The sequence below is a fragment of the Dermacentor silvarum genome, chromosome 1 (assembly GCF_013339745.2).
Source record: "Dermacentor silvarum isolate Dsil-2018 chromosome 1, BIME_Dsil_1.4, whole genome shotgun sequence".
Classification (NCBI taxonomy): Eukaryota; Metazoa; Arthropoda; class Arachnida; order Ixodida; family Ixodidae; genus Dermacentor; species Dermacentor silvarum.
This window is the reverse complement of record NC_051154.1, coordinates 370245873-370262571: the sequence shown is the minus strand read 5'-3', so window position 1 is coordinate 370262571 and position 16699 is coordinate 370245873. Positions and strand designations below refer to the sequence as shown.

General features: G+C 46.6%; 1 protein-coding gene across 6 annotated transcripts in view; it reads right to left on the bottom strand.

Annotated features, from left to right (window-relative positions):
* LOC119445477 (uncharacterized) overlaps window positions 1-16699 on the bottom strand; it is a 61364-nt gene that overhangs the window by 35767 nt on the left and 8898 nt on the right. For all 6 annotated transcript variants that reach the window (XM_049660570.1, XM_049660574.1, XM_049660571.1 and 3 more), the window contains exons 4-5: window positions 13216-13393; window positions 11004-11261 (exon numbers count right to left, since the gene is read on the bottom strand). In XM_049660570.1, coding sequence (XP_049516527.1) covers window positions 11004-11261; window positions 13216-13393 — 436 coding nt within the window. The remainder of the gene's footprint in view (window positions 1-11003; window positions 11262-13215; window positions 13394-16699) is intronic.

Here is a 16699-nt window from a genome sequence, read left to right as displayed (position 1 = left end):
CGTCTGTTGGTGCTTTGTTTTGAAGATGAGCACACAGTATAGACCGCTTATCACGTAACCACTTATAGTGCAGGACCAGATATAATACGGTACTTTCAGGCTCCTGTTAATTTTCACATAGCACTCTGTGTATACGCGTATCGCTTATAGAGCAGTTGCGGGACACAAATACCGGTTACAGTGCGGCTGCCTGGAAGTTCGACAGTCAACCTAGATGGCAAACGCTCCCCTCAAGCCACAAATACAGTGTTTACTCGAATATAACGCACACTTTTCTTCCGATAAGACAGGTCCAAAAATTGCGTGCGCATTAGAATCGAGTACGACCCTAAATCATATAGCTGTCGGCATTTCAAAATGGCCACCTAGCTACTCTCTAGCCTAGCTATCATAGCATGCCGTAGCTTCTGCAGCACACGTGCTTAGGCAATAGTCTATCGTATGTCTTCACGTTCTCTGTGTCTGCTCTATCAGCATGAAGTACCGAGTTCATCATGATGGCCGCATTTAAAAGGAAAGTGATCATGTGATCACGCCTCCACTGGAGAGGGCCTAAAGGGGAAGAAAGATGCGGCGGCGCTGTAGTCGACCGCACTTGAAAGCGCGTCAGCTTTCGGGCCGTTGTGCTGTTAGCACAACCACTTCGTCCGCCATTTTCAACGGGTGAAGTTTACCGCCACGAAGTAATGCAAGACTAGCAAGGGACAAAAGTTTTTGCTTCTGGTTTTTATTCTTTGCAGCTTCGTTATGAATATGGAAAGATTCAAATACTGTCGCTTGCACGTGTTGTAGTTGTGGAATCGTCTTATAGAGACATAGCCGTAATACTTCACATTTCGCAGTGGTATTCATTGCAGTTTGCCAGGCTTATTATCGAAACTGGTTTTTCTACGAATGGCAAAACGTAAAATGAGCATTTGCGAACGCTTGCCGCAATTTTCGCGATCGGCTGAGCAGGATAGCCGACTGCAATTTGCAGGGTGTTCGAACTATTAAGCACCAAGATTTAAAAATATGCAAATGCCACGTAGCTGGACAGAACCAATGTTGTGTTTTTTGCCGTCGCTTGGACATACTCAGATTATTTTTGCATTCCGCCTTATTACATAATTCGTCTTAATTATTCAACTTCTCAGATATTACAATTACATGAAAAGTGTCAATGAGAAAATTGAAGAGCAACATGAAAACACCCGATAGAGGTTTCTGTTACTCAATACGTGCTACATAAAAGTTTTTTCGAGCATCATAGAAGCCCGCGAACACACACAAAATTGCCGCGCGACTGGCCGCTCGAGGCACTTCGAGTGTATTCGCTGGTAGAGTTATGAACAATAAATAACGAAGTTGTGATATAGCACACCAATGCACTTTTATTTACACAATATTCTCGCTTTTCAGTCGACCACTGTCCAACTGCTTGGTATAATTACCCTCATAGGCGACTAATTAAGCTTCAGTGTTGGTGCAACTTTCTCCGCACTGCATCACGAGACTTCTTTATAATAATAATAATAACAATAACAATATATGGGGTTTTACGTGCCAAAACCGCCATCGGATTATGACACACGCCGCAGTGGGGGACTCTGGATTAATTTGGACCACCTGGGGTTCTTTAACATGCACCTAAGTCCAAGTACACGGTTGTTTTCTGCATTTCGCTCCCATCGAAATGCGGCCGCCGTGGCCAGGATTCAATCCCGCGACCGCGTGCTCACCAGCCCAACACCGTAAGCACTGAGGAACCACGGCAGGTGAGACTTGTTTAAACCTTATTTATGAAAGTGCAGCAAGCATTAGGAGCAAGCGTTGGGGTCCCCCTTGAAATTCTAATTACCTTAAGTTCCACTGATCATGTGGACATGCCTCAAGATAAAATGCAGCTCGAAGTCTAGTGCACAAACAGCACAATCAGGGTCCAGTGGCTTGTCAAGCTTGCGGAGATTTCACTGCCAAACAAGCCTGTGTTGTTCCATCTTTCGGAGCCTTAAAAAGCGATAACTTGCGCTCCCGGGCTGTTCTTGCATAGCCAGTTCCGCAGGCTGGTGCGTAATAGTGGTTTACCCGCTGCTTGGGCGGCATAATAAACACTGACACAGAAAAAGGTGCGAAAGTAGTGACGTTCCGCGACCACATCGCAAAACAATGTGCAGACGCAGTAGCGGCGCACACTCACTTGAAGTGCGGCCGACGACTGCGCTGCCGCTACTTCCTTCCAAAGCGGGTACGCGACGCGCAATAGGACGCGCCTCCGCTCGAGCCACTGTAAGACATTCTGTAGTACACTGTATCACGGGCATTCAGATAATCAAAAACTTGCGTTCAGGACTGGCGGAAACACAAGGAGAGGATTTTCGCCAGCAAAGCAATGCGGAACGGTTTCAGTGTACCGAAGCATGACGTAATCTGCGACGATCCACTTCGGCAATACGATCGCCTTAGCCCTATCTTGAAAGCAATCTGAAACGGGAAAAGTCTGCCGCATGTCGTGTTTTCGCCGCTTATAGGTCGCGTTGAAGCAAGAGGCATGATAGCACGAAGGTCAATTCACTCGCCGCGCTTCGTCACTCAAGCATTTTGACAGTTCGTTTCCGCGGTCAACGAGTGAGATGTGTTCATGTTTGCTTGTGCGCGCGTGACACAGTGCTTGTTAATGTATTTAGTAAGCAAATGTCGACAGCGATGGCAGAAATGCGCCTGGAGTGTACATTATTGCAACAAAATAGATGTTTCGGTTATAGTGCGGCACCACTTATAGAGCGGATATTCACAACTCCGGCGAATTAAGTTATAAGCGGTCTACACTGTATATGAACTTGCCCATGTTACGGTTTCCTGCCTATCCACTGTGGCAGTATGCATGCCTCTCTGTGAGAGTGCACCAGTTCCTCCATTATGCCTTCAAGACAGCTAGCACTTTGATACACTATGCGACACTGCACCACCTTTGGTATCGGCCCAGGCTGTAAATGAACAGGTTGTAACATTTCTTCACTCGAGTATACAACAAATTGTACATCATGCTGTCCCCATCATGCTAATGTCACTGACGTCAAGTTGCTGCTGTTTTCACACGCATGCATCCAAACACACAATCGCTCGTCTTACACAAATGCATTGGTCCATCTGGTAAAAGAATTGCAGACGGTGCTGGATAGCCAGCTATCCAGTACTTGCAAAATGCTTTGCTTAACATCGATCCCCACAGTAAATGGCAACTGCATAATTTTTTTCCTTGTTCTCTTTTCCACATGCAGTTGCTGCATCGCTATTGCCATTTTACGATGCATTACTTTCCTCCTTACAGTTCATATTTTCCCAAGATGGTGTTTGCAAACTCAAAAGAAACAATGGTTATTACAGCCGCTGCACTGTCATGCACCTGCCACGAAAAAAAAAAGAAGAAAAAGGCAGCCTGCCGCTTCTCTGACAATCACCGAGTCCACATAAGATTAAGTTTCCTGTTCATCTTTGGACAGGTAACTACCGTATTTGCTTGTGTAAGGCCCACACTTTTTTGAAAATCTTATTGGGTGTGGGCCTTACACGAGGCAGGCTTATGGCTACTTATTGAAGCTTCAAACTGCGCTCAGACTATTATACAAATAAATGCCACTACTGGCGACTGAAAATCGAAGCTTGCGGGAATTACTGAATTTATTCAAATATGGGTGAACCTTTTTCCTGAAAATGTTACCCAAAATGAGCTATCGACATATTCGTGACCAAAGCTAGAAACAGTAACAAGCCAACAAAGTTTCTTCTCCGCACACACCGTAGCCAGTCTAGATTATCCAGACTGGCTTTAAGAAATGCTGCATATCCAAGACACTCAACCGCACCAAGTATGATGTTTGGAGTGCGAAGGACACCCGCGAGGCAGCCAACGAGGATTCTCATGAGCATGCAGCTTCTGGCATTGACAAGAGAGATACAGTAGCCAAGCGTATGGTAAAGGTGCGTCATGTTCAAAGCTTTTCATTTTTCTAAGATACTGGTAGACCTATACAGTAAAAGCTCGTTAATTCGAATTTCACAGGGACACTTAACGAGTTCGAATTAACCAAAATTCGAACTAACGAAAGTGATTAAAGAAAGCCACATCTGATGACAAAAAAAGGTAGAGCACCTCTAGGTACATTTATTTGCAAAAAAAGTCCGTAATGGTTTTCTGCTTTTTGCCTCTGAAAGCGATTGCTGCCGCTTTATCTTCCAGAGCTCGAATGAGCCGGAAAGCATCGTCTTCGCCTTCTTCGAAACTGAAGAAAAGCCGGGCGTGATTTAGTCCGTCCATCACCTGTGCCAACGAAGGTCGTACCGGTGTTTCACCAACATCATCATCTTCATCATTCGCGTCGTCATCGTCCACGGCTGGGTTTTCGTCTTCGCCGATGACTTGGGCGATGATTTCATCATCGGTCACGGCACCGCACACCGCCGCGCAGCTGTCGACATTCACGTAGTCGCCGAAGTCCACATCGCCGAGCACCTCCCGTACATGAACCGGAGCGCGGACGTCCTCTTCAACTTCATTTGCGTCTGCGTTAAGGGCTCCGAAACCACAGTGCCGGAAACAATTCGCAATTGTTTCTGTGGTTACCTGATTCCAGGCACGCACAAGCATGTGCAGGGCTGTGAGCAGAGTGACGGTGTAGCTCTTCTCATTATCGGAGCACAGGAGCAACTTCTCGAGAACATGGCGTCTATAAAAGCTTTTCAAAACTTTTATAACGCCCTGATTCATAGGCTGAAGAGCCGCAGTGGTGTAAGCCGGAAGAAAAACCAGCTCAATGGCTCTCAACTCGACTTCTACCTTGTGCGCCGAGCAGTTGTCGACGAGGAGGAGAATCTGCCTCTTGCCGAGCTCAAATTTTCGGTCGAGTTTCCTCAGCCACTGCTTGAAAAGCTCGCCCGTCATCCAGGCCTTCTTATTTGCTGCATAGTCGGCCGGCAGCGTGCGGATGTTCTTAAAACATCGAGGCTTTTGCGACTTCCCTATCACAAATAGGGGGAGCTTCTCGGTTCCAGTCATATTGGCCCCGAGCAACACCGTCACCCGCTCTTTGCAACGTTTGCCGCCTGCGCACACGTCCCCCTTGTAGGTGATCGTTTTGTCCGGCAAGAGTTTAAAAACAAGGCGGTCTCGTCGGCATTAAAAATATCGGATGGTGCGTACTGTTCAGGTCGTCTAGTAGCGCACCATTCCGCCACACGGTGCAGGTTTCTGCGTCTACGGCTTTGGCTTCGCCGCACACACTGCGGAAAACGAGGTCGTGTCTGTCCCTGAAGCGGTGAAACCACCCGTCCGAAGCGGCGAAGTCGGAGACGTTCAGACGTAGTGCGAAATCAGCCGCCTTCGCTACAATGATGGGGCCACTCAATGGGATATCCTGGCTTCGTTTTTCCTTAATCCATGCGAGCAACGCTGCCTCCAGGTCCGGGTGCTTTGCTGTACGAATTCTCTTCCGATCCTTGGCGAAAGTTTCAGCCGCGTATGAGTCCTCAATAGTCTTCTTATTGCGGATGTAGGTCCACAGCGTGCTTCTCGGTATATCGTGCTTTTTGGCAATTTCATTCTTACTCTGCTTCCCTGCATCCACTTCCCGCAGAATTTCCACTTTTTCCTTCAACGTTTTGGCACGGTATATTCCACGCGACGACATAGCGGCACGCGAGCAGTGTCGGTCTGCGACGGACGCGTACAGAACAAAAGAGAGGCTTAGAAGTTAGACGTTGCGATTGCACTGGCAACGGAGAGAATGGCAGATTTCGGGGTTGCCACCGAACGCACTGCGTATCCCGCTGTCCATGACGATGCGGCAGAGCATTTGCGAATAAACGCAAGTGCAGCCCCCTAAAAACACGCGATGATGATAGTGTATGTCGCGCCATCTGTCGCTTAACAGCAGAGACTGCGAGCTGGCTACAGCGGCGCGCAGTTCGAATTATCCGTGGCGGGCCGGATTAGCATTCGAAATAACGAGCTTTTCAATACATGGGGCTCTATGGAGCATGGCCGGACTGTGCCACTTAGTTCGAATTAACGAGGTGTGAATTAACGAGCTTTTACTGTACTATTCAAATTATTTATTTCACGGCGAGTTCAATATATAGGGCCAAGTATATTCAAGTAAATATGGTAATGAGCACACGAGTACACATGTGATGCTTTGTGAAACATTATGAATGCGTAGCACTATTTGCCTTGGTGCTCAGGGTCATTTTCTGCTTAGTTCTATTTGCTCTGTTTCGTGTCCCCAAAAACCCGTAGCATGGATAGGGAAATTTCTGTGAATACGCAAACTTTTGTACACTTACTGCCACCTACTTATGGGCTTGCGTACTAACCTCCGACGTGATTTTGTCAGAAAGCTACCAAGTGCCGACACACATCCGCCCAAGCCGCTACTATAGTTCGACTTGCAACCAGTGCACTCAACAGTTTCATTGCTTGTATTACGTTTAATATTAGAATTCTGTGACTATGCCACAGCCTAAGAAACTGCTCAGTGATGAGGAACAGAGACGTCAAAATGTGGCAAGGAAATGTGTATAAAATGCAGCCCTCACGGAGGCACAGTTAAAACGCAAACGACAGCTTGCGCAGGCAAGGTATACATGGAAAACACAAGCAGCAAGACAATTGCATCTGCAACAGAGAAGTTTCTAAAGAGGACGCGTTGGAAAGCAGGTGTGTGTGTCGGTGGGCAGATTTTCTGAGGAAAAATGCGCTACAAGAGAGAGCCCTTACCAAAGGGGGAGCTAGAATGCAAGTGAGTGAGTGATCGAGTAAATTATGCGAAGTAAAAAGCACTGCAACAGAGACCCCTTACGAAGAAAGAGTTAGAAAGCAAATGAGCGCGTGATCGACAATTTGTGCGAGAAAGAAAGCAGTACACCAGACAGCGCAGGAGTTCAACGCAAGCAGGAGCATGAGTTTGTCTTTCATTTACCAAATAGAAAATTTGTGGTAAAAACAACTTTACTGGGGAGATTGTCAAGTGTGCATTGTATTCTTAGTAGTTACCTATCTGTTAAATTTTGTAGTGTCTTGTTCGCCTATAACTTTTTATACTATGTTTATGTTACATAATTATATTCATTGCGCCTCTATCACGTCATTCTCGTGACCTTATTTTGTCTTTTACGCACCATTAGTGCGTAGGATTCTGGGCCCCGTTACAACCACCCCACACCTACCCACTGTCATTGATCACACCATTGCACACTCAGTACATCACGTCTTGGCGCTCTTTGGCCATAGCTGGCCCTTTGTGCCACAAAACGTATACAGTTAAACCTGGATATAACGAAATTGACAAATTCCCGAAAAACTTCGTTATATAGAGGATTTCGTTATATGCAGGTTCGGCACGAAAATTCGAAAAATAAACGTTTACCGTATATACTCGATTTTAACGCGCCCTCAATTGTAACGCGCACCCGTTTTCCATTTTCGTCGAAGCACTCATCCTCGGAATGTCACACCAGGTACCGGATGCGTGGACGCGTGTCGTTTCGCACAAGCGCGAGGCATCGGAAATGAAGAGCGAGCGTCACGATGGCGTCGTAGCGTCGTATAGTGTTACAGTAGAACGTCGTTGTTACGTCGTTTTCGACCGGTCCCGGACAGCTCCCATAGAACTCAATGCGTCATGCAACGAGCGGCAAATTGCCGCACGTCAGCGCCTTGCCGCGAGGCCACCGTGGCACGCGCGTCTCGCCGCGCGGCAGCGCGATAAGATCTCCCGCGCTCTCCGAACGGGCGAGCAACACCGCGAGCGCTCGTTGTTTCATGCGAAGCGAGACGACGATCGTCGATTGAAAACCCGGCGCGGACCGGCGGCGTTCCGGTTGCGATGGCTCCGTGACGTCACCCTCGTCGCTCTTGATTGGTTCTTCATCTCGCGGCACGCGGCATTTGCCGCAGAACCCATTTCGCGCGGCACGCCGCAAGACCCCCGATTCCTGCCGCTTTTGCCGCGCGTTTCTGAAGCGCGTTTTTTCTGCGTGTTTTTGCCGCTAGCGTGGCTGTACCCGTCCAAGGGCGATAACGCAGTCGCCGCGCGCCGTATGCTGTATGTGGAAGTGAAAACGTGGGAGGGGAGCCGACGACCGCGTCTAAATCTCACGCGCGCAAGAAAAGCAGAGAGGAAGCGCGTCTTCCGTTGCGCTCGAGGCAGCGGTGAGGGAGCGGGGGGGAGCGGGGCGGCGCGCGGTCGCGCAGGCCGTATCTTGAAAGCGATCTGCGTTGGGGCAGAGTCTAGCAGTGTAGGTGCGTCGGCGGCTCGTAGCTTTCTGCGTGCTGTGTGTTCTCGGCGCTCAGTTTGCGTTGAAGCGATAGACAACAGCACGAAGGTCACTCCGGTCGCTTCTCCAGCGGCGCTTCCACACGCCGCCAGCATTTGACAGGGCGTGTCCGCGCTCATCGAGTCTGATGTGCCACAGCGTGTACCAGTGCGTCGGCAACATCAGCTGGAAAAGGAGAGAGTGCCGGCTTGGCGGGCTAGGCCAGCTGCAGCAAGCGGCAGGATCAGATTTGAATGAATGAAGGGAGGGGTAAGGTCATGCCCGCGACAGGCAAGATCGCCGGGTCGAGGGATGCAGGGCCGCCTAGCACACGCACGCACGCACACGTGCGCTCGCTTCGCATTCCATCGCGGCGGAGAAGGTGCTTCCGGTTGCTGCTCGTGCAAAAATGACAAAATTTGGGGCGAAATCTCTAGGTGGTCGGAGGGGATCGGAGGGTCCCGCTACCACTTCGTTACGTAGAGGTCTCAAATACATGTGCTTCTATGGAGTAACGGCGGGGAATCGAAAAACTTCGTTATATCCAGGAATTCGTTATATGGAGGTTCGTTATAAGCAGGTTTAACTGTATAATCATATCTCTTTAATTATGGCAGTCTTGGTTTAAGCTTTGTAAGTAATGATTCCAAAGAATGCTACACACTATATGACAATTCCCTAGTGAAGAATTTATGCCCCAATTTTTCCCCCAAACTTTCACACTCCAAAGTGGGGGTGCCGGCCTTAAACAAGCAAATACAGTAATAGAAGCTTCTAAGTAGCAGAAAACCTAACAAGATGCTGTTTAAAAAATGTGCAATGATGCCGCCATCTGCACAAGAAAACAACAAGAGTGAGGTGCTACTCTCGACTCCTTGAGAAAACAATCTTGAAAATTTCTACAGAAAAGGAAGTGAAGGTTCAGTTACACCCAAAGATAAACGAATAGGCTATAGCCCAGGATTATCAAAGAGGCAGAAATAAAGCTAGCTTGTGGAAAGCATGCCCTAAGAAACCCCGACTTGTTTAGTACATTTAAACCTCGTTTTAATAAAATCGCACCTGACCCGACTCTACCTACTACCTACTACTCTACTACCTTTGTTATATCCGACATTTGTTACAAGCATATATTCATTGCTGGTTAAGATCAACGAGAAACATTTGACATTTACTAGGCTATATTAGCTATTTTACTAAATACATGTTTGTTATAAGGTCTACTTCCATTAATTTAACCCTGACAGGACCAGCGAAATAGATCTAGTTATCCAGTGAGTCGAATAAAACAAGATGCAGGAAGAACGGAACACACCGCTGATTCACTTGGCAGTAATTATCAAATTCTAACACGCCCCCGAATCAGACATGCACCCACTTTCTATGTGTGCAAAATATTAAACTAACGTAGAAATAAAGTAAACATCCTAAACAAAGTAGAAATCCAATGCGCAACCGATTTTTTAGCTATAAATATTATTGCCCAATGACAGCCGGTTTTCTAAAGTCAGCTTCACCACATAATTTTCAAGTTAGCATCGCCGCAGTACATTAGTAATATGTGGCAAAGCCATCAACGTTGCAAAGGAGGTTATGGTTTTGTGTCTGCGTGCCATGCGCAGGCAATTTTCTCGCGTTAGAATCGGGTAAATACCGTAATCAAATATTGTGACCCAAGATTATTGCTCGAAAATCTTCCTGGGCGTGCCAGCAATTTCGGGTTTTAAGTGCCAAAATACGATCTGATTATAAGGCACGCAGTAGTGGGGGCTCCGGAATAATTTGAACCACTTGGGGTTCTTTAACGTGCACCTAAATCTAAGTACATGGGGGTTTTCACATTACCACCCAATCGAAATGCGGCCGCCGTAACCGGGATTTGATCCCGCGACCTCGTGCTTAGCAATACAACACCATAACTACGAAGCAACAACGGGGGTTGCTATTGGGGTCACCACAAGGGTCAGGCGCGTGCGTGCCGACTGGTCAAGTTTGAATTATCCGGCGAAGGGCAATTTTAGGATTGAAAAAATGAAAGTTTGACCTCATAGAAATGCATGGGCACCGACCGGGACCTTCGGCCGGGATCGAATTAACCTAAAAATTGAATTGATCAAAGTCAAATTCTTGGAAGTCTACCTATAGTTTTGACAGTACTACAAGGTGACAGATGGGTCACCAAATGCGCCATGTGCCCTTCTCTTTGGTAATGGCATAGTTTTTATTTTATATTCATTGACATCTTTGCACTAGCATTTTCCTTCTCATGCAATCACATACGTGCCTTATTGAATATACATTTGTTGCAGCCTGTCGACCCAACCACCATGAACGTCTCACAGTTTGCACAATTATCGTAGCTTCAAACACAATTTTGAATGCACCATTGCTTTCAGTTCATCGGCCCTACCACAAGCCCTTGAACTGTGGAATAATCCTCCTGACAATGTTGCTAACGTTTGTGACCTTGAAGTTTCGACATGAAGCCATATTCTCATGAGGATTTGTTTTCACTGTTACGCTAAAGCGTTGCTTGCTTGCAGGTACTTGCTCCTCGCTAACTGCTGGATAACTTCGCAGTGTTTCAAGATGTTACGATATCAAATTTTCCACAAGTTTCTTCACCAGTTTTATTTGTCGTTTGCTATGTTTTTGCCTTTGCCAACTACTACTCTGCAATTGCACCTTGTGAAGATTTTATGATGACTTACAGACCGCATTTCGGTACACGGCAAGAAGCAGTGACCGAAGGAAGGGGTCCAGCGCGAGCTGAAAGCCAGCCTTGGACAGGTTCTCGTACGGCAGTGGCAGCTTTGACCACGCTGCCAGCACTTTAATGGTGCTGGACTCCTCGACCAGGGCGTTGGTGAATTCTAGAATTATGTTATCTTGCAGACGAATAAAGGTGTCTGCGGACACTCCCAGCTGCTCCAGGATAGTAATCAGGGGTTGGTTTAACGTCCCCGAGCCTGTAATAGAGAGCAAAATAATGAAGGCACGTCAAAACATCAATTAATCGCACAACAGAGTATTACGGGAGCGCAGTATGTTGGTGCAACATTCTCATGACAGTTCCTCAGTGCATGCTGTACGAGGGTTTGGCAAGGCGCAAAAGAACAAGACAACGGAAAGCACAAGTACCAGGAACTATCCAAGGCATGACAATGACGAGGCTTCATTTGGGTGTCATTTGGGTGCCACGGAAGAGCGGAAACCAAACTGCAGTTCCAGTGAGCCCAGCATATTTACCACTCGCTGCCCCCTCTGCCATCGAGATGATGAGCCCGTGGATTCAACTAATTGACAACAAACTTGCCCAGCTACTGCAAATGTTGGACGTCATGACACCTAAGCCAAAGTCAGCATACAAGATGAACACAGCCTAGAGACATGGTTGAATGGCACCTCGTACGACCTGCTCCTCTTTTACATTCGAGAGGCCAGCTTGGGCTCCCTGCTGTGAAAGACGAGAGCGATATTTTTCCCATCCCCTCACAGGAATTGGAGCCATTGTATCAATAAAGACATTTTTACTACTACTGACGAAATCACAGCAACAATGGTGGCAGTGATTGCACATCGAACGCACGACAGTGCGACGTCGATGACATGATGACAACTAAGACACCGTGGTCACAAGATTAAATTCTCGGCAGAGTTCTTTAAATGACCCCGACATAGAGCAAGATGATAGGAATTCATGTTACAAAAAACAGGCACACAAACATTGTATATAGCCTATAGAGACAAAAAGGATAACACCAACACCAACTCAACATATTGGTGGCAAGTTTTGAGTCTTCTTTCCAGCGACTGTGCAGCCAGGGGAACCAGTGAGCCCCAAAAAACTGCAACTGGAGCTCCTAAAAAAAGTCTGGCTCCAGTTCATGAAAAAGCACAATACAGGCATGTTTGGTATGGGTGTGCTAACATCCCCTCCAGGCACTGTGTGCAAAATTGTGAACACCAAGATAGTGCATCAGAAACAAAAGCACTGGTGAAAATGAATTTTTAAATGTCTCGCACACATCTTGAAACATTTCAGTAAACACTGAAGTATTAATGACGTAAAAGCACTCATGAAAATGATTTTTTAAATGTCTTGCAAACATCTTGAAACAGTTCAGTAAACACTGAAGTAGTAATGACATTTAGTAAAAGTTGGAAGGCAGACGTCTGGGTATCGGTATGTCATCGTGTAGCAGGTTCACATTTTGCATCGTTTTTTAGCATGTTACATGCAGCATATACTTCCAAGTGGCTCGATGAATGCTTTCCACGTATGCTAGACGTGAAATGATTGATGCTCTCATATCTGATGTCCCTAGAAGGAGTCCTTGCATAGAGCTTACATTGTGAAAACTTGGGAAAATTCATCTGTTCGTTGGCAGTACACATCTCACGATTGTGAAGCTTCAAAATATGTGGTAAATGTCAAGTTTCAATAGACAGAATTTATTGGCACCTATGTGCTAGGTTTTAAACCATCTGAACAGCCATCAACGTTTCCATGCTGTAGTGACAACTTCAAGTGCAAACAGTTTGAGAATTTCAAGGGACACCAATTACACGAGGACGGACTCAATGAGGTGACGTGCCTCAATGGTAAATCATATTTCTAAATCCATCATAATCTGAATCAAACCTGAATAAGAATTGCCACACATGGCAATTGAACCCACCATGGAGGCACACTTGATGGCACCCACATTCAGATTGGGGTAGAATGCAAGATGCTGGTGTTTCCAGGAAGTCAATATTAATCTAGGGTGCCAATGCTCACGAGACCAAAGATGGACGTGACAAGCACTACTAACAATGAGCGATTGTGCTATCCATCTCATCTTCCTTTGGTCACATGTGTGCTTCTTCATTGCGTCACCAACAGGCCCAAAAGAATACTCATCCAATCGATCAACATACGAGGTTTGACCACTTCAAGGTACTCCGAGCTGGTACAGGGGAACTTCTGCATGCTGGGCCGCAGGTAGAGCAGCTTCTTGTTGGGCAGGGCAGGGTTGATGCAAAGCAGGCCCTTGGACCCGGCGTACCGAACTTGCGTGGCCGACGGACGGTCTTTCAGCTTCATCACCTCGTACACCTGTGCACACATTTTGCGCCCTTAAGGAGTACAGGCATATATTTTCCAAGTTGGAGAAACTCCACAACATGTCTCTTGCATGCAAAACAGTCACACTTGGCAAGGTTAGGAAGCACTTGGTAATTATTTTTCAAAGAGAAAAACAAGCTATGTTAAAACTGATGTTAAAACTAGAACTTTTTTCTGGTGGTTAGTTGCATTTCTGATGTTTTGTGCACAGATGCCACTATGCTTGTTTTCAGACTTTTCAGGTAGATATTCAAGTTATTCAGAGGTTTTTTATATTGTGTAAATACAGAGTATATTTTTGTATTGAGATTTGCCTTGCTCTGTACAGCTCTTTTCTGTATCCGACATGCTGTTTTGCTACATCTGCATTGTACTGGCTACCTGGGCCTTTGTCAAGCTGTTTATACAGCTTTCAGCTCACGATAGCCAGCCAGAAGTAGCTTGCAAATAAAATGCATTGAATTGAGTTATGCAATATTTGAATTTCCTACTAGTGTGAGTGTAAAAAGTGCTGCCACTGACGAACTGAGATTGGGAGCAATTTTTGGAGCAGCAAAATCTTAACTTTGGAGCAGTTTGGAGCATCCAGATACAGATTTCGGAGCACTTTGGAGCTAATAAATGCCACATGCTGGACACGTCCTAACCTATTTCAAACACTTATTATTGACAAGCGTTATTCCAGAAAGTATTTGCATGCTATAAAACAATGTTGCTCTGCCTCTAAATACATGAGTTCCCCTTTAAATGAAGACAACAATCCCTGTTCACACAGTGTGCTGTAATTAGTTTACTGCCAAGTTTAGTGAAGCTGCTCAGATGTTGCCTTTTACATCGTATGATTTTTTCATTGACAGCTGACACTTTGTTAAGTTTTCAGCAAGGCTCTAGCATCAGTCAGAAACACCTGGCCAGACAATGTCATCAATGCTTTTCTGAGCCAGGCCAGCCTTGATGAGCCCCTCGTAAAGCTCAGTCATTGCTTCAAACGACAGCCAGGTACTTTTCAACGGCCTGTTTATTCTCATAAAGCTGAAGCCTCTGTACGGCAACTGGCCGATTCACAACTCGCGTCAACCGATTATTTCGACACCAGCAATTCAAACAAGCTCGATTATTCAGACTACTTTAAGGCACCATCACTGGCCCATAAATTCAAAGTATAAGTACGACCGAAATTTGGGACACCTTACGGCACGCCATTCTATATAATTCAGACTCTGCCTGCACGACTGCATGCTAATTTGACCGCAGAGTTGAGCAGAAATAGCAATATTTTGGCATTGATACGTCACTGGCATCCCCGCAGCATGGTGGTCGGCCATGTTGCCGACACCTGCTGGAAAACGAAACTAGTGAAGCCTAGTGAATCCAGCACCGACCACACCCAAACCGTCGGGCAAGAGAACTCCGGCAACCCATTCGGGAGTGCATTTGGGTTGGCTCTGCGCGTCCGCCGTTTATCCATTGATGTTTTAACCAGCGACACGGTCGCGGCGACTGCAGTTGTTTAAGTGGCGGCAACTACACCCGTCCCTTTCCGGGATACTTTCACTTTTGCGACATTTCGCGCGACTAGCACTGGACACGTCGATGAATGATACGATTCCTGGCACACTACCAAGTATGCTAACGCTGATGCTAGTGATGCAAAATCCCGCGAAAGTGAACGTATCCACGAAAGTGGTCACTGGCAGAATAAATTCTGTTCTTTTCTGGCAAATTTAGGTATTTCTGGCTCCCAATTTTTTTTTACTTTTAGGTGGTCTCCATCGAGCCTGAATTATCGGTCGCCATTCGATTTATGAAGCCGCTTTAGTCATGCGCACTACGCAAGTCTGCAGGCCACTGCGGCTACACATAATGGGCAGGCGTTAATTTTGGTGCACTTTGGCGCAAAATTGTGTATTTTTATCAGGATGGCACAGGAAATCTCGTATGGTGCAATCTGGCGCGTTTGGCGCAGGAATGGGAGCACTGGTGTAAATGATAGACTTGGAATCAGCATTACTTTGACGTTACGACAGCAAAAGGTGCAGCAATAATGCTAGGTATGATGAAGTTGCTCATAAGGAAACATTAACAGGAGTGCTACATCTTCTTTAATTTATTTGTATGATTGACTGCACTCGCTCACAGCGATCACATCAATAGAGCGAGCCAGTGCATTTCGATGACACGATGTCTCTACCTCCTGGGTACTAAAAGACCAAGTCGTTTGTAGACAAGTATTAGGGTAAATTATTTAGCGCACTTACCCTTGCCAGTGCGTTAGCTAGGTTTAAGAGGGTTCAGACAATTATTTAACAAAAAGAAAATAAGTCGATAATGTTATGATGGTACTTTTAAAAGGCCCCCAACCAAGCTCTAAATTAAGCTTATACAAAGAGCGTTCCAGCACAAAAAATTTTTGAAACGAGTTCATTAAAAAATCAAAGAAACAAATGCTGTAATGCCATACTATTATAAGGCAAGCTTCACTGCAAGCACACACACTCTCTCTTTGTCTAGACCATGGGTTCTCAAAGTGGGTTCCGCGGAACTCTGGGGTTCCGCCGGCCCCTGCTCGGGGTTCCGCGAGCCACTGATAAATTTTCCGTGGTCCCGCGCTAACCAAGTGGCTAAAACGGCGAAAATGAGGTGCGCTCGATCTACAGAACCTCCGTTACTCACACCCGAGTGTCCAAAACCACTCACAGCGCGTAACGGCAACGCGCGAACTGAGTAATAAATTCGCAAGCTGCTTGTAGCTACCCAACCTACGAAAACGGGCATTACGCCTAAGCTTTTGTACTTAAATCTCGGAGGCCGTAATTTACCAATATGCGCATTTCTGCCGTTTGTAGATAGCGTAGGTGCCGATTGCGTGCACACTGACGTATACGTTGGAGGAATAAAAAAAATGAAGAAAAAAAATGCGCAGAGCATCGCAAATATGCGCCGCAGAAGAGCAAGAACGGCGCTAGCGTCCAACCGAAACGAAGCGGCGCAGTCCGCATCGCCATGGTCCTCAGTGGCAAGCGTGCGCGGCACGTGATTGACAGCAACGCCGGAGCGCTTCGTGCCTAATTGCGCCCTTAAGACTTTATTCTTGCGTTTATCACCGCGCGTAACACCGCGTTGGCGGCATGCCGCGTGCCTTCGTAAGTGCGTAGTTGCCATCCATGATCGCATCGATAACCACTGCAGTTTCGTCCACAGCAGCTGAGGCAAACAGTAGTTTCGTTTTCACTCGGTGCGCGCGTTGGCTGCGTGCCTTCACAAATGCGTAGTCACCAACCATGGTAGCGTCGACAG